Source organism: Macadamia integrifolia, chromosome 9 (genome assembly GCF_013358625.1).
Source record: "Macadamia integrifolia cultivar HAES 741 chromosome 9, SCU_Mint_v3, whole genome shotgun sequence".
NCBI lineage: Eukaryota > Viridiplantae > Streptophyta > Magnoliopsida > Proteales > Proteaceae > Macadamia > Macadamia integrifolia.
Genome location: NC_056565.1, coordinates 8790994 through 8809853, shown reverse-complemented (window position 1 = coordinate 8809853; position 18860 = coordinate 8790994). Strand labels below are relative to the sequence as shown.

The following is an 18860-nucleotide window of genomic DNA, read 5'->3' as shown; positions in this document are numbered from 1 at the left end:
ACAATTAAATCGATGATCCATGTTTATCCTTTCAAAAACAAAAAAAAAAAATCATTTATGTAGAAGCAAATTTCTATAATGGGCAATGAAACATCCTTACCAATCAACAACTGATGCTTCCTATGTTTCATTTATCTCTTGACCACCCATTGACCAGCCTTACCTATAAAATAAAGTTTTATTTATTTATTTATTTGTTTTGTTTTGTTTTGTTTTTTGTTTTTGTTTTTTTTTTTAATTAAGGGTAGTTTGGAGGCATTCATTAAATTTTTAGATTAATTTCTCCTTTTGCTTCAACTCTATTCATTGAACTCCAATAATGTATGCGGAATTGGAATAAGATCAAAATTGTCGATTTTGATTCTAATTATGACAGATTTTGATTGATTATTTGTATTTAATTTCTAGGGTCTAGGTCATATTTGGTCAACTTCGATTCAATCATAATCCATGAGGCCGATTTCATATCGGATTTTGCTTACTTAAACCATGACATCAACAAATGGTTGTCATTTGTTATATACAATTAAGGGTGGTCCATAGAATATCACTATGTGATTTACTTGGTTGAGTCATGTTTTTCTTCTTTTTTTTTTTTGATAGAAAATTGAGTTACATGAATTGATTTCTAGGGTTTAGATTATATCCGGTCAATTTTGATTTAGTTAGAACCTTTAGTGGTCGATTCAGATTTGAATTCTACTTAAACTACAACACCAACAAATGGTTGTCATCAAAATCATATGTGACATACAATTTTGGAGTGGTCCATAGAGTATCTAGGTGTGATTTCATTGGTTAAGTCCTATGATTTTTTTTTTTTTTTTTTTTAGAAAGTTTGTCATATGAGTCGATGATGTGACAATAGTATATCTAGAGAATACTTTGGATATTCCACTTGCCAATTAATATTTAAATTACATCATCTATCCCATTTTATATTTGTGCATCTTTATTTTCATTTTTTTGGTGCAGGCCATTAAGACCCATATAATGGACCCACAAAATAGTAAAAAAAGGATTTGAAGAAGGCCAAGAATGGACGATCAAGAGTGCCACGACCTTCTTTCCTTTTAACAGTGTAAAGTGATTATAAATGCCATGATTTTATTGAAAAAGTAGGAAATATACTAATAGTATTCTGACTTAGATTCTGTTGGAGGATTAGGTACACTTTCCAAGTCTCTCAAATACTCTCCATAGGGAGAAATGCTAATCACTTGAGCAAGTTCCCCTCATGCGCCTAGTTCATAGTTCAAGCATTGCCATGCACCTAGTAGATTGACACAAAGCTTAGTGGGTTTACTGTACTACACTAGTATACACATAGAGACACATCACATCGTCAATGGTCATTGAATCCAACAGTTTAACCTTAATGCTTTTGCGATCCCAGCCGTAGATGTGGGCTCATATCTATACATGAAAAGGTCCCATTCAGGGTTTTCAGAAAATCAAATCCCTTTACAAAATCTAGGGTTTTCAGCGGTTGGGATCCTATGCCCCAAAAGGAGACTCTGCGAGGGCGCAGCAGCCTAGCATTTCACTTCCAAACAATGACACGGTTGACACCTATCGCACGTTTATCGTCTTTTAACAGCTCTGTGGTTCTGATCTGTTTGACCGACAATATGGACTTGGGGTTTGGTAACGTACGTACCCAAACAACGGTAGAGACTGGAGAGGGAAGAGAGAGTGAACGATGCTAGCCCATTTATCAACCCCTCGCCCGGGTTCTTCGCGCTTCTTTTCCGCCGTCTTCTCTTCTCTGCCTTCGAAGCTATTACCTCGTTTCTCTCCGGCGAGTTTCTGCCCCCGGCGGACGCTGCTCTCTCCTGACGACCAATTGAGATCGATTCTTGGACGTGAACCTCGCAAGCGTTTCTCCAGAGCCGTTTCAATGGATTCTTCTTCTGCAACTGATGCAAGTTTGTCGGTGGAGTCCGTCACCGATAATCTTAGAAACCAGAGTTTGGGCGAAAACAAGGTTCGGTTGAGGCTCGAAGATCTTAATTGGGACAATTCATTCGTCAGAGAGTTGCCTGGGGATTCTAGAACTGATACAATTCCGAGACAGGTAAGAAGTACCTTTCTGCATATCTGTGTAGATTTTTTTGCTTTTGTTTTCTGGATTTGGCGGAATATGAATCAATTCATTTGTTTCCCAGGATTGATCTTGTAGCAGGATTTTGTTTGATGTTTTCTTTGCATTGAAAACTATGTGAATGATCAACGTTTCTTTTCAATGGAATTAATCGATTGAGAAATGAAAACAGCTTCGTGGAATCGCAATTTTTAGGTTTTTGGTCCTTACTGTAGATTGTAAATAAAACGTATCAAAGCGAATTTTTTTTCCCTCCATGTATATAGGGCCATAGGCATTGCCTGGATTTTATAATCGAAGTATGGCTACTGCTAGGATCCCTTTTGTAAGTTGAATATGTTGCGGGAAATGGATTATTAAAAATATCTTAAATAATGTAGCTGCCGGTTTTGACCTTGAAGGGTTTCACTTTTCACCAATGGTTGACAACACAGTTTTCTGTTCTTGTAGTTCTGTTGGAGATTCATACTGGGATTTGAAAAAATATGCTTTTATGTTACTAATGAGCCTTAGGGGGGTTTGCACAAGTGTTTGATGTGCTTGAGAAGCCTACTATTGCTGATTAGTCGCTTGATTGTACGAAGGTTTTTGGTTGATAACTCCTGTACATGCTACTTGCAACGCCAACCCCAGGCTCCTTTAGATGATTTGGATTTGAGTGGTCTGATAAAGAAATTCTGTGCAGCTAAACTAAGTGCTTGGTTGGAAGTCAGTTGCAGTCTTAATGAGCTGTTGTTGAGACTGATGGTTCTTCAGTTGCCATGGTCACAAGACTCACAAGTCACAACTGCTGCTCCAGCTGAATTCAACTCAGATTGTGGTCATGTGACTGAAACATAGGAGTTGGTATACCTTTTAAAGGACTAAACCGTAAGACAAATGGTGAATGAGAGTATGAATGACTTGATTTGGATATTAGTAAGTTATGAGGCAGTTACAGTTAGTAAATAACTTTAATATAGTTTGGGCCTTGTGGTTCTGATTCTAGCAGCCTATAAGATGGGTCTGCGTAGAAAATGGTGAATCACTTGATGCATTGATGCTTGACAGCCTGAGAGTTCCGACAATGAGTACATGCGGTAATATATATATATATATATATATACACACACACACACACATATATATACATCAACAATCTGCCAACCTCCTGAAAACTCTAATTTTTGTCACAGTTCTTAGGATGTTTAGGATTTTAGGACCTGGGATCCTATCATCGACAATTTTCCGATCTCCAAAAAAATCTAATGCTTGTCATGGTTTTTAGCACTGGTCCTCATATTTTATTACTGCATGGGGAAAATAGGAACAACATATGATCCTCAAGAGTTCAGAAAATTCTAGATGAATAGGGTTGCAAGAATCTGTTTCAGGTGACATAGAACAGTGGTATTTTTTTTTTTAAGTGTTGGTCCATCACGATGAAGTCAAATGTTTGTGTGTGTGCATCCATGTGTCTGCGTGTGCTCATGTGTATGTTAGTGCAAGTGGATGTGTTAACAGATGAATGGATATCTTTCTCAAACATGGTGGTACCAAGTATTAACAATGTCTGCATGCGAGGGTTGAGGTGGATATCAGTAAGCAGTAAAGGGAAATAATTAACACAGCTTCATTTCCCTTGCATCCATGGCAATAAGGTGAGACAAACCTCTTAAAGGCTTTAAAATTTCCTTGGCGTTTTATGAATCTGAGGATGGTAGGAGAACCATGGTCTTAAACATGCAAACAAGAGGGAACGAAAGAAAAATCGTGCTGCACAGACAAGCAAAGAGGAAGTTTTCTTGCCAGAGTAGTAACAACAAGAGCTGTTTTCTATGGAGGAAATTTGAAATCTATTTTAAGAACTTAAAAAGTAATTTTTATTAAGAAATCGTTGACCCTTCTATCCCTAACTAAAGTGGACTCAAATAAGAAGCAAACCGTTAATGACCAAAAATAGTAATTAATTATTAATCCATACCGTGTACCGTGTATGCAAATTGCTCATATTTTACTCAAATTGGATGCAGATCAGATGATTTCAAGTTAATTGGAGAGGCTTTCTCCTCCCCCCCCCCCCCTCTTTTTCCTTTTCTCTCTGGATGGGTACTCATTGACCTTTCCAATGACCCAAAAAGAATGAACTTGTGTGTGGTGACATGAGAAGCTTAGACTGCTGTAAAGCAATGGGAAACTCATTGAAATATGATGAAGTAGTAAGTTAGCTTTAGGTTATGTCTTCAAGAAAAATAATGCCTCTATTGCTCTTGTTTTGAGGGTCCACTACCACAGTTGGGGTTAAACTTCTATGGGTTTCTTGGTTTTGCAGCATTAGTATTGAGGTTAAGTCTGTTAGTTACTGCACACTTAATTCTTTTTTCTATTCTTTTTGCTCTTACCTGCTCTTGGGAATTACTTCTTTGATGTTTCTATAATACTACATTGAGCTATGAGCTTTGCTTGATGCCACTTTTTGTTCATGGAGATCCAGCTGAGTAGCAAAGTGCTTACTTGGGTTGCGACTGGTATTTTCTGAAATCCACCAAAGTTCATAGTCAGAAGACACGTCTAGGTTTTCCCCTTTAGGCTTGAAGTTGATCGATTGGAAGTCCTGCGAATAGTTTAGTTCCATTAATATCTGCTGCTATTTAATATTTCTCTAAGCTCACAGAGAGGCACCTATTTTTATAGTCTGGAAGTGCAATCTTCTGTAGCCAACTTGTATTATAACCTAAAGACTTGGGTTGGTTTGATATCTTCCCTCCATTATTTTGGTTATTCTCATTGCCTGTCTGGATTGGTAGTCCTCCATTTTTTTTTTTTTCCTTTTTTCTTGCAGCAGTAGTTGTCTTGATTTGGATTTTCTGCATGGTAAGCCTATAGACTATGAATTGGTCATAGACCAGATAAATGAAGGTCCATTTGTTGTCTCATATCTCAACTGCTATATTTGTTTTCTCTTTGATTTCAGGTACTACATGCTTGTTATACGAAGGTGTCCCCATCTGCTGAAGTGGAGAACCCTCAGCTTGTCGCATGGTCAGAATCAGTTGCTGAGTTGCTTGATTTGGATTCTAAAGAGTGAGCAACTTGCTTTTTGAAAGTTCAAGTCTTTGTAGCTACTATTATTCTACATACAACAATGTCAAAATTATCACTATCTTCTGGTGGCTGGCAAGCTAAACAATGCAATTTGCCATGTTATGGCTATTCACTAGAATTTTTGTTCATTCAACCTTAGTGACTCAGATTTGCATCCAATGATGCCAACTCCATGCATTCTAGAAGAGTTAATGGCAATAAACAAACCTCTTATATTGGTTTCCTGCATATTTGGTTGTTTGTGGAATGTGCATCATAGCAATGGGACTAACCATGGCATACTGGCACATGTTGGGGTTTCAGATTTGAAAGGCCAGATTTCCCACTTATATTCTCAGGTGCATCTCCTTTGGTGGGAGGGTAAGTTTCAAGAACTTAAATTTACTTTCGCATTGACGATTCCATAATTTTGGAACACTCTGGGTATGCGTTACTTCTCCAGGATTGTTTTAATGTTATTACAATCCACTTTTAAAGGTTGCCCTACGCCCAATGCTATGGAGGACATCAATTTGGCATGTGGGCTGGTCAGTTGGGTGATGGTCGTGCAATAACTCTTGGGGAGCTTCTGAATTCTAGAGGTGAGAGGTGGGAGCTGCAGCTCAAAGGTTCTGGTAAGACTCCATACAGCAGGTTTGCAGATGGCCTAGCAGTTCTGCGTAGTAGCATCCGGGAGTTCCTCTGCAGTGAAGCAATGCAGAGCTTGGGAATCCCAACGACCCGCGCACTTTGTCTTGTCACAACTGGAAAATATGTAACCAGGGACATGTTCTATGAGTAAGTCTTAGAAAAAAGTCTGAAGCTTCTTGCCATTGGGCTACTTCGTTCTTGGGAAAACATTTTTACATGGCTAGGCTTCTTTTATTTGTTACACTTTTTTAGCCTCATGGAGGCCCTCTTTGGTTGAACTGACCATTCGAGGGGAAGTCGTTCCTCTGAATTAGCCCATAGCCCATGCGAAGTGTTGGTTCACATCTCATCTATATGGCCCATCATGTTTGGACTTATACGCTGTATTTTCTAGTACAACTGCTTATTTAGGAAGGGAGCACAGCAATTTATATCAACATTTTCAATGGTGAAACCGTAGTTGCGCCAAAGTTGAATTCTTCAACCAGTTTCAAACATTATATCTCCATGTATTTGTGGGAAAACAAAATTAGGGTGAAGTTTACCAATTGGATAGATGATGATGTGAAGAGTATGTCCCGAAAATTTGAGCCCCAATAGTAGATATTTGGGCCATAAGAAACCTTAAAAAATTGCCTGCTGGCATAAGTGTATTGCATCCATTTCGAATTTTCGATTTTGTATCAATCTCTTGGCTGAAAAACTTTACTGGTCGAACCCTATTTTTTAAATTTACCAGAATGATGGCTTCTGTAGTACAATAAATATGGATAAGTTATTCTCCTATTATTGCCAAACCTTGGTAATTTTTGTTTTCTTGTGCAGTGGTAATCCGAAGGAAGAACCTGGTGCAATTGTCTGTAGAGTTGCTCAGTCCTTTCTGCGTTTTGGTTCATACCAGATACATGCCTCGAGAGGCAAAGAAGACCTTGACATCATTCGAGTTCTGGCGGACTTCACCATCCGGCATCATTTTCCTCATATTGACAAAATGAGCAAGAGTGAGAGCCTCTCTTTCCAGACTGGTGAGGAAGGTTCTTCAGTTGTGGATTTGACGTCCAACAAGTATGCAGGTGATTTTCTTCTTTGCATATTTCACTTAGTTGGGTACTTACAACATTGAAAGGTTTAGGTCTTGAGGAAGTAGTGGGAAGTTTAGATATTTCCTGGTACTTCCTAAATTCATCAGGGGAAATTAAAGGGCCTCAGCCCAAGGAGTTAATGACATTTGATTAAAACATATTTCATAACAAGAAGAAAGTAAGAACTTGTCCCTGAAATAAGAAAATCCCAATCTTGCTCGACTCTTTACTCGTGCACAAGTCCACATGTATGCATGAAAAATAATTTTTCTTGAGGATTCCATATTAACAGTTGTGTGCTTCCAATTCTGGATGCTATCAGCTTGGGCAGTCGAAGTTGCCGAGCGAACTGCTTCATTGGTTGCCAGATGGCAGGGAGTCGGATTCACTCATGGTGTGCTGAATACTGATAATATGAGCGTGCTTGGTCTCACCATTGATTATGGTCCCTTTGGCTTTCTGGACGCTTTTGATCCCAGTTACACTCCTAATACTACAGATCTTCCTGGAAGAAGGTATTGTTTTGCAAATCAACCAGACATTGGCTTGTGGAATGTTGCACAGTTCGCTGCAACTCTATCAGCTGCGAATTTGATAAATGAGGAGGAGGCAAACTATGCCATGGAGAGGTATGTTTATTACAATTTGACACTTGTGTCTAATGGCAGTTTTATTGGCTACTAAGATGATTTTTTGACAGATATGGAACCAAATTCATGGATGAGTATCAGTCTATAATGACCCGTAAACTTGGTCTGCCAAAGTACAATAAACAGTTAATCAGCAAACTTCTCAACAACATGGCAGTTGATAAAGTTGATTACACGAATTTCTTTCGGTTGCTTTCTAATATTAAAGCAGATCCTAACATCCCAGAAGATCAGCTGCCGGTTCCTCTAAAGTCTGTCTTACTAGATATTGGCCATGAGCGAAAGGAGGCATGGATTAGCTGGGTGAAGATCTATATACAAGAGGTACAATGATTTAGCTGTGTTTGGCAGCTAACTGAATTTATTGGTTTTTATTTGTCTTTTTTTTTTTTTTTTTCCCTGTTTGATTCTAAATTTACATGTGAGGAGTGAAGACTTTATTTTCCTGTGTTTTTTATTTTGTTGTTATTCTGTACCTGCGGTTTTAACTACCTTCTTTCATAAGTCAAGTAGGAAAACCTATAGGTCCTTAGTAGTGTTGATAAAGAAGAGCAGCCGCCTAAAAGACTACAGATCTTTTTAAATTTTGCTTCAAAGGTTTGGGATTATGTGCATTTTGGAAATGTTCTCTTCTCCATAATCCTTTATCCCTGTTTGTTTGACGGATAAAAAGGGGTGGAAAACTTGTGAGGGTGGGTCTCACATGTTGTGGTTTAGGTTAACAAGAAAAGGGAAGGAAAGTAAATAATGAAATATGTAATTTTTAGTGGGGTCCACCTCTATGGGAGAGAGTGGAAATGGTATTGAGGGGAATTCTATGAGAAATAGAGGAAACAGGAGGAGGAGAGATAGACACAAAACACCTTTTCTATGAAGTCCTACCAACTTTGGAAGTGAATGGGGTGGGAAAAGTTAACTGCCACATCAATAGACAATAATTATTGCATTAAATGACCTTGTTCGGTATGTTTCCCACCCCACTTATCCAAAGACTCATATTTGTAACAGTTTGTAGGAAACAAGTACAAGTTTCCCACCCCTTTTTATGATGCAGTTCGGTGATGTATTTAGGGAACTATCTTTTGAGTTGATTTTTATTTACTTTACTTTATTATTTGGATATTAGATTAACAATCTTTTGTTTAGATTTGATTTTTATTTTAGTTGCTATTTAGGTTTAGTTTCTATTTTTAATTAGCTTCCTAAATTATGCCATTATTTTCTTTAAATAGCCTTGTAATAAGAGAAGAACTCAGACTTGAGATTTTGAAGAAATTGAATGACAACTTATTTCTTGGCTGAAACCATAGATGCCATGAGTTTCATAACCTTCTTACTCCCTTGATCTCCTTTCTTTCCTATCACTCTCTTCCATCTCTTCTTCTTCCTGTCATCCCTACTTATCTCTCACTTTTTATTACCCCTTTTATTTTCGTTGGTTACTGTTTCCTGTCTCTGCTGGGCGATAGACCAACATCAACAAAGGAGCTTGCTGACCCCCTATTCTGTGACCGATTGAATCAGAGTGTTGGGTCGATGGAAGCTACCATGGAGGCGACTCAAACACAACAACAATAACCCCAAAGCTTTGTTCCTGTTGTGTGAGTCGATTGAGTGCAGATCTGGTCTCTGTTTATCGCCTGGAGAAATTTCAGATTTGGAATATCTGATCTAAGTTCTTATTTGGCATCTGTGAGGGATGGAACTGACAGTGCTGGTGATGTATTGAACCTGCATGTGATCTTCCATGCCAAGACCTTGTTTGCAAAGCTGGGTCGAGTTGAAGATGACTGGCTGCCGCTGGTCTTGAGTTCCATCGTGGTCTAAGGTTGAAGAAGACCTCATAAAGTAGGTTTTACACCCTTACTTTATCAAATCCCAGATTTACCCCTTATCTTCTTTTATTATTCTCAATTAACCTATTTTAATTCTTAGTTCCAAGTCTACCCCTCCCCATCTTGTACGTTGCTTTTCCCTTTGAGATTTCTCTTATGTTAGAGTTACCAACTATTTACCATACTGCCACCCTTTATTAGAGACTTCAAGTTATTTATAGAATTGCCATTTTCTTTGGTATTTAGCTGTACAATTGTGCCATTAATTAATTAAGTGGGCCCTAAGCGATCCGATTTCAATTTTGGAATTTGGATCCGCATAAAGTGGTATCAGAGCCGAAGGATCCATCTCTTTTGTTTTCTTTTCCTTCCCTATCTTCTTCCCCTTCTCAGTTCTGGTTTCTACAGAGACCGAGAACAGCAATAAAAAAAAAAAAAATCTCTGTTCAAACAGCGAATTGAGTCCTTTCCCCTAACCCTCCTCTGTCTTCCAGCAGCTCTCACCTTTCCCTAAGGTTGCTGAAACACCCATCTCCCTTTCCTTTCCTCATCGTATTTCCGTCCCAAACCTGTGAAAAAAAAAAAAAATGTCTCGGTTGCAAAATAGAGGAATCGAACCAGAACCCCTTCCTTCCAATTCTAGTCACAACCCACTGCTCTCCCATTCAGCAACCTCCATCGCCATTTTTATTTTTCTAGAGTACTGCCAGGAAAAAAAAAAAAAAAAAAATGATTGGGATGGTTTGGGTCAGGTTGATGCTTTGGTAACACAACCACCTCTCCCCAACCCCCAAATAAAAAACCTGAGCTTGTTGTATGAGAAAAAGCTGCGAACCTGAAAAAAAATAAAAAAAAAAACCCAAATAAAACCTGAGCTTGTACAAGTATATATAATATATGATATGGATGTCCTACATCCATTTATTGCGTAGTGAGTTACTACGGAACATCCTATACGTGTTAATGGTATATAATCATATGTTACTTAGCTAGCTAGCTTAAGTTTATTATTTTTTTATGGAGTTGATGAATTTATTTTGTGTTGTCTTGTGCTTAATGTGATTAATATGCTATATGAGTGTGGACTATTAGATTTTACCGCTTATGCTTATTTGATGTTCATATAAATCTAAATTTTGTTGTATTTCCATGGGTCCCCAATGTGTTTACTTGAAAAACCCAGGTGAGCCGGAACTAATGCGAGAAAACTCAATCCTGACTGTGGGCCTAACTAATTTTTCTTGTGTTATGGTCTTGGGATGGGTATTCTCAAAACTGAGGTCAAGCTGGGCCTGGGCTGGGCTTCCCCTTTGTGACTTCGGTTTGGCCTTGGGCCACCCTGCAGTATGCCCACATGTGTGGTGTGAATGCATTTGAGAACCAGAAGATCTGCCATGGTAATACCCCTCAAAAATTTTGGTTAAGACTTGATACTGTCAGAATGGATCTACATGTACCATATGCTTGCAGTTTGTATTGGTATCTTTTTGTTTTTTCTGGGTAGAGCTCTTGCCAGCCAGAATGCAGATTCAAGAGCATGGAGTCGATAAAAATGTAGGAGTTTTGAGTTTTAGAAGCTCCAAGAGTTTGGAATACCTGTATATATATTTATTTATTTATTTAAATCATATATGAATGTATATTTGCATGGTTTAAGGGAGGCTGAGGTTGATTTGGGAATGCTTAATTTGTTAAGGAAACATGTACTTGGGAGTTAGTTATGTGTTCGTGTTCTGTGTGCAAGAGAAGATATATATATATATATATTTGTGTGTGTGTGTGTGTGTGAGAGAGAGAGAGAGAGAGAGAGTTCTAAGTTGTGATAAATCTAATTACAAAGTTTGAGCTTGTTTCTTTGGAATATTTTGGGTCTGCTCTTCTTCTAGTACTCACTGGTCCAGTAATTTTGGGATTTTTTTTTTTTTTTTGTTCCTTTTGTTGTCATCAATTAAATCCATGAATGATCTATAGACCCATTCATTTATTTATTTTTCACAGGACTACTATTAGTGTAGGTCAGTAATGTCTACTTGTTAGTCTTGATTCTATCATGACTTCAATTCTTCTCATGTTGACCTTTTTGGTTCCTGAAGCTTTCTGCTAGTGGCATCCCGGATGAGCAGAGGAAGGCTGCAATGAATTCTGTAAACCCCAAATTCATTCTCCGGAACTATTTATGTCAAAGTGCTATAGATTTAGCTGAACAAGGTGACTTTGAAGAGGTATGTAGGCTGCTCAAGGTTATGGAGCGGCCATACGATGAGCAACCGGGAATGGAGAAATATGCACGATTACCCCCTGCATGGGCTTATCGGCCTGGTGTGTGCATGCTGTCTTGCTCTTCTTGAGGGGCTTGCCTGCTAGATACAAATTTCAGAAGAAAATGTAACTATCTGTTGTATAAAATAGTAGAAGTTCAGGTTGAAATCAAATTTGGAAATCCCTTTTTTCCCTCCTGCGTCTGCGGAGTATCCTGTTGTTTGTGTTAATGTCAGCTAGTCTTTAGGCATCCGTAGCAAATCAGCAAGGAGCTGCTGAGGCTATATGCTTTCTTGTTTTAACATACAAATGAACGTGAGCATGACTGAGGTTTAGTTTTTGACAACCCTAATTAACATGATTGCTTTCTGTGAAGCTGGAGAGGGAGATAAAATAGTTGAGGACAACAAACAAAAATCTAGGGTTCTGTTTAGTTGTAAATCAGATTTATGGTTTATGAATAATATATGACCTTAAAAATAAAAAAATTAAGACTCAATGAGTTTCACATGACTTGGGCAAGAAGAACGATTCCATAAAAACTTTGGACAAAACTTGGACCTGATCAGGTTATTTCATAAATCTGGGCGAGCCTTCACGAGACCTGACAATATTTATTAATGTTTCTTTTTATTGCTAATGCCCAGTTGTATATTTGTGATTTTTCTCTAATTCTTTTATTTTTTTGATGAAAAGATTTTGTCATCTAATTTGTTGAAGGCCCCATTGGTCTTCGTCAGCTCTAGACATTCTTGTTTAGTTTCCCGCTTTAGAGTAAGATATTCTGTTCGTGAAAACTTGGATCATCTATGGAATTTATTTGATTATATTACTCAATTAGTCAATTATATCGATAAAAAAATATTAAAATGGCATATTCAGATTCATTGGGAATTGTGAATATTTGATATATCCCTTCTTCTCCCCTATCACCCATACCCATATTTGTTTAATCATCTTTCATAACCACCCTTGTCTGTTCAAACATTTCTCTACTCTCCCTCAGTATGAGATCTAAACCTCTCAAAGCTTATCTTCACCACTCAGCGGCATCATCTATCTTTCCAAGCTGTTTCTCCGTGGTAGAAGAAAACAGACGCATTACTTGGTTTAGTTGTTTTCTGTCAATGAGTCTGCGCTGTCTCGGAAGGTGAGAGGATCCTTAACCAGTAGAGTCAGTGGTTCAGTCCACCTGATCTTGATAAAGGGAAGAAGAACACTGTATTAGCTTTTCCTTTTCCTTTTCCTTTTCCTTTTCTTTTTCTTTCTTCATCCGATGTTTTTATTTTATATCTCTATCATCGAAATAATTTAGATATAGAGCATTCATATTCAAAATGAACTTAGGTTTTATACCAAGTTAAAATGGTTCAATGAAAAACCTAAGACATTAGGTGGAGATAGCTCATCAAGTATAGGAAGACCCCAATGACTTAACTTAACCGATGTATGATTATACTTCTATAACTCTTAATATCTCAACAAAAATCTCACATGGTCGACCTGAAAGTCTGCCTTTAGAGGTCGAGATCTTCTTATCAAAGGGATGTTGTCTAATTGTTAAAGTTGGGCATGTTGGCTTTATCAATTCATGTATCAACCCTGGATCCCAATTTTCACTTGACTGATCGATGGCACCATATCCTTCACCTCCTTCTCCTTGGTAGTAGCTGATCTTATTTATTATCCATCCAATTTGCGAAAGGCCAGGCTCATTAAGTATTAGTGAATGGATAATAGATATGGGGGAAGCCATTCTCTATATTCCCATTTCATTTTTGGATGATGAAGACACATTCATCTTGGCCCCTACTTCTAAAGGAATTTCAATCATTTATCAATCAGTTTAGCAGAAAATTTGGCATCTCGATGTGGCTTCGAAAGTGTAAATCTTTATCTGGAAACTTCATTCACCCCATTTGATCCTGTGATTGGACTGGAGAAGGGCATGTGGACCATAAACAATAGAGGTGAGAGTTAACGATGAGTCCATAATCCAATCTTAGCGTCACATCATCATTGGTGAAGAGATTCTCTCTTCACCCTGGATGGAGGAAAACTTGATCCCTAAACAAAATGTTGTTAATGTGATTAATTTAAAAAGACTTTTGAGTGTCCCCCTATATACAAACACATGATTCTTTAGGAAATACACAAGTACATGTACTATATATGCTTATTATGTGTGAATTTTCTGGCTCCATCTGAACTCAAACATAAGATGCCAAAGATACATTTCTGTCAAAATTTGTCTTTCAAATTTAAAGACACATCCCAGCAAGTGCCCAACCAAGGATGAGACCAAAACCCATGTGGGTAAGAATAAAATCCCCTCCAAGAAGCTTCAATTAGTCACTTTATGATAAAGTAGTCATAAATGAGTAACAAAGAGAGCAAAGGAACCCAGTTGCCTTCTAATAAAGCTTCATTTCTCTCTCACAAAAGCAGCAAAAGAAGTTTGGGAATAAAGAAAAAAAAACACAAGAAACACTGGGAGAAATAAAAGAAGCATCTTTAGTGTCTCTCCACCTTCATACAATCTCCAAAAAGCACTATTGACTGGTCTAACCTTCATAACTGGATTAAATTCTTCCTTCACTACTTAAGGATAATGAGTACCCAACTTAAAGGCTCTAGTTTTTATATCACATTGCATTGGATCTGCCTTACTTGTTAAGGGTCCTCACGAAAATTAAGAGAATCAAAACATCTCAGGTGATTAAGTAACAAATCTCTTTACACACTTGTTATATAGCTTTCTAGATAATTTGGACCCAGAATTCCTTCACTGACGGCCATCAATGGACTTAGATAGGTGTCAGGGAACTATGAAGCGAATTTTGTACCTGCAACATAAAAGAGGAAAAAATGATGACCTTGGATTTATGAGTGAACCTTTCACTGTAGATGAAGAAAAACTTTCTACAAATAATTGAGATCTTGATGAAATAATATTTGATATGAGGGGGATTTTTATTTGAAACCAATCAATCATGGCTGCCAATAGATTGCAGGAAAGGTGATAGTAGACCATTTCCATCTACTTGATCAAATCGTAACGTGCGATTCTTACTCAAGATTTGCTTATACAATCTCAAGATATCATGTTCACGTATACAATTTTACTCAATAATAAGAGTTTTAGGGGGGGGGGGTTGCTTAGCTTATACAACCACTTCATATGATAATTGTTGTACTAGGAAACAGAGAAGGAAGACAATTTCCTCCTTTGATAATGCCTTGATCAGGTATAAATGTATTAGTGGTCCCAATCATCTATATATGTAACTAAGGATGACATGGGGGAGCAGTTACTCTTATGTATGTATGATACCAAATAATGCATGCCTTTGATATGTGAGTGACATCATAGATTGCCAAACATCCCCGATTCTAAAGAGTTCCCTTTTCGGGTTTCAAATTTGAATTTCATATGAAAAAAAGAAAGGAAGTAAGCATCTATGATGTTCTAATCTTTGCACACCATGTGTGTGTGTTGAGAGAGAGAGAGAGAGAGAGAGAGAGAGAGTCTATAAGGTAAAAAGTCATGAAATGATTAGTGGGGGCAAAATTGAAAACCACAATACACCAAAATAATTTGTTAACAACCATGACGCTTACAGTTTATATCGCTTAAAAGCTAAGAAAACAAATGATTAGAATGTGTAAAACACTTTTATGATGTTTGATGTCATTGAACATGAAATGAGAAGAGGAGGAAGTAGAAGAAGAAGAAGAAGATTTGATCAGTCCCAGTTTTTCAGTGAAGGGCCTTAGAAGATCATTGAACAATTTTACTTGAAAACTGCATATTTCCAGGGACCCATAACAGTTCTTCCAAACCCATCAAGGGGAAAGACAACAGGAAAAGAAGAAAAGAAAAACCCAACTCTGTGAGCCATCAAACTCAACCTGTAACCAATTTCTGAAACCTCCATTGGGACACAATAAGGAGAAACAGAGTATCTCTCTCACGCTCATATGCTTCTAGCCATCATTTCTTGGTATCTCCTGTATGACTCTTGCTTCTCTAGCCTAAACTTCTCATGGCAAGTTGCGATAAACTTGGCGGCAAGTCGATCAATCTCATCGACCTCTACATCAACTGCTGAACTCTCAGGAACCTTCTCTTCAAGCCAATGGAGGTAACCTGATAGTTGTGACTCCATTCCTTCTTCACAGTCATCAGCAGGGAAAACAGAGTTCCATGTGGAATCATAGTAGGCATGGCTATTACTTAACCCATCCATAGAGGGCTCAGGCATAGGAATAGGCATGGGCATGGGTCTCACATGTGAAGAACACCAGCAGTAGCGTGCTCCAATTGAACCAAACAGCTTCTTCCTCATCTTCTTGTTCTTTATACTCTTATTGATGCTTTCAATGTAGTAGTCATGGCTGTTCTGCTTGAGCAGTTCAATGAGCTTGGACTTAGCTTTGGTTAGTGCATAGATGAGTCTGCAAAAATGTCTGAGGATATGAGTATGAACAAGGGTTTTGATTTTCATGGAGTTTGGGTATGGGTATGGGAGAGCCTTCACAGAGAAATGGTTAAGAAATTGGAGAGATTTTAGATAGGATGGCCCAACCATTTTTTGGTATAAGGGTAGGCTTCCCCTGCTCAAATGACTCTTATTTAAAGGGACAGGTTACTAAATTGCCATTGGGTCTTGACCAAATCACCAGTGATGGCCTTATGGGTTTGTGAGTTGTGACTTGTTCAAAGCTTTCTTTCTTGTGTACACTGTACAAACTCTGGTCATCACCTGCTGATGTTCCTCACATGAAAAGGACAGAACCTAAAACTGACAAACGTCACAAACACAAGGCTTTGTTTGGTTGAAGCCTTCAAGAAAAAATTTCAGTAGGCTGAGTAAAGATGCCATTTTTTTTTTTTTTTTAACCTCGGGTTGTGTCGGGTAAAAGTGAGGAGTGTAGCCTGGTGGACACTGAAACGGGTCAGATCCAATGCGGCCTGGAAATGCAACAAATATAGACACAGGAAGTATACTTGACACACTGTGGGCCCCAATGAGAGTAAGGATGTCAGGCCAATTTGGGCCAGGTCAAGCATTACTCTGTAACTGGGCTTGGCTCAGTTAGGTATGGTACTTGATGTTGAATTTCCATGCTCAACAACCGAGACCACGGTTTAAAAACTCAGAATCGAATCAGTAGAATCGGCCGGGGCATTGCACCCCTTGTAATTATAAGGCTGAATATGAAGTTTCTTCTGGGAGAAATGTAGAAAGGGTTTTCCTAACAATAACAACAACAACAAATATATATTATCTCAATTAAATAGAGTCGACTATATGAATTCTATGAAAAATAAAAAAAAAATAAAGAAACAACAAAAGAAGAAGAAGAAAAAAAAATGTAGAAGAGGGATAAGAAAAGAAGATAGGGTAGTAATCAAGATGCATCATAGGAACAACATCAACACGGGGTCGGTTGCCCGGTCCTTATCTTTCGCAAAACTCTACCCATAGTCATATTAGAATCGAGCCCCACCATATTCATGTATTTTCTCACCACTTTGTTAATAGTCATATAGGCCTTTCGCTACCTTTTTTTAGCTCCCTCTAAGTGAATCTGATTATTCTTCCTTACTGGGGTATCTATAGATCTCTCTTGCACATGACTATGCCACTTCAATCGGTTCTCACAAAGCTTGTTCTACATTGGTGCAACCTAAGACTCCTTCACTTTTTGAATCACATGTTACCTAAACCTAGTACTCATTCACCAATGGGGTTGGTAGCTTCGTGGTGAAAATGCCCTCAACTCATCACCGCTTGAGTCAGCTGGTTGTGGGTTCGAGTCTTGGCATGTCCACTATTGCCATTAGTCCTGAGGAAGCGTTGCTTGCCGTACGGGGGCTCAATGTCTGGAATTCAATCGAAGGCCTAATTCTTCTATATTTTATCACTTCAAAATGCATTCTAAATACATAACTTGGAATGCATTCTTTAAATATAGAATGTATATGTCAATACAAGTTGTCAAAATTTTCAACCCGTGCTAGTAATTGGAAGTGTTTGATAATTGATGTTATGTATTTAAAAAGAAAAAAAATCCACTCACTTTTTGTGACTTTGAACTCATTTCTAGTACAAGATCCACACTTATTTTGAACTAAAACTTGATTAATGAGATGAATATTGACTCCTATATAACTTGTATCAATCAATATTTTTTGTATGGTCTTTGTAACAACAATATAATAATTCATGCTTTTTTACGGAGGCCATGGTAAGCATAGGTAGGTTAATATGATACAGAATTCATGCACTTCCAAGTGGCCCAATATTTTTAGCTGAAATCCAAGATGAACACATACCTCAAGACTAGGAGTGTCAACAAAATCAAGCTGGTGAAACCACCCAACAAACTCAAACTGAATTGATTCACTATCAGGTCAGCCTCATCTTGAGGTATATGAAACTGGTTGAAAATCAGACCGATCAAAATAGAATAAAATCGAAAAATAAGATCAAAACCCATTGATGTAATATGGAAATTCATTCTTACTCACTCTCCTTGTAGAAAACCCTCCCCTAAATTTTCGGGGGAAGAAAACTAAAACAATATTTAATAATTTTTCTTGTGATTAATAAAAGCTTCCATAGCATAGTGGTAGTGCGTTCGCTTCGTAAGCGAAAGGTCGCGAGTTCGATCCTCGCTGGGAGCTTTTTGTTATTTTTATTTATATATATATATATATATATAATAGAGGTCTTAATGAAAACATCATTCGTGATTATAAATTTGATTAGTTTGAGTGATATTTTTCGACCTAATGTATGAAGACATCATTTGATTGGATTGATGAGTGATATTTTTGGATCTAATTTAGGAGTTGATGAAAACATCATTCACTTTTCACGAATTCGATCATAAGGTCAAGTAACCAATAGTGATGAGATTATTTCTTCACCTAAGACGAAGGAAAACTTAATCCTTACATTCTAATGTAGAAAGAAGACCCAATTACACATTGATAAGGAGTAGCTTTCCTTTCCAAGTCCTCCGAAATGAAGGTTTCGATGATTGTTGAGTCCAAAGAAGGTCCCATACTTTTTTTTATTACTATTATTAAGGAAGAAGTTCCAATTCTTCTTACCTAATTCTTCCCAAGCTATTCAAATTATATGCCACCATATTCCCCCATAGGAAAAGGGATTTTCAAACACCTATATTATTTTCTTAAAAA

At 37.7% G+C, this 18860-nt stretch overlaps 2 protein-coding genes and 1 non-coding gene across 3 annotated transcripts; 2 read left to right on the top strand and 1 right to left on the bottom strand.

The window, feature by feature from the left end:
• Positions 1 to 1631: 1631 nt before the first annotated feature.
• LOC122090028 (protein adenylyltransferase SelO-like) lies at positions 1632 to 11990 on the top strand. The gene is made up of 8 exons (XM_042659856.1): positions 1632 to 2077; positions 5058 to 5167; positions 5492 to 5548; positions 5666 to 5965; positions 6644 to 6891; positions 7223 to 7529; positions 7601 to 7874; positions 11479 to 11990. Exons 1-8 carry the CDS (start codon positions 1703 to 1705, stop codon positions 11731 to 11733), a joined length of 1926 nt encoding a protein of 641 aa, XP_042515790.1. The 5' UTR covers positions 1632 to 1702; the 3' UTR covers positions 11734 to 11990.
• Positions 11991 to 15425: 3435 nt separating this feature from the next.
• On the bottom strand, positions 15426 to 16273 carry LOC122088817. The gene has a single exon (XM_042658145.1). It carries the CDS (start codon positions 16234 to 16236, stop codon positions 15622 to 15624), a length of 615 nt encoding a protein of 204 aa, XP_042514079.1. The 5' UTR covers positions 16237 to 16273; the 3' UTR covers positions 15426 to 15621.
• Positions 16274 to 18266: 1993 nt separating this feature from the next.
• TRNAT-CGU lies at positions 18267 to 18338 on the top strand. The gene has a single exon. It is a non-coding gene; the product is annotated as a tRNA-Thr (tRNA).
• The last annotated feature ends 522 nt before the right edge of the window (positions 18339 to 18860 follow it).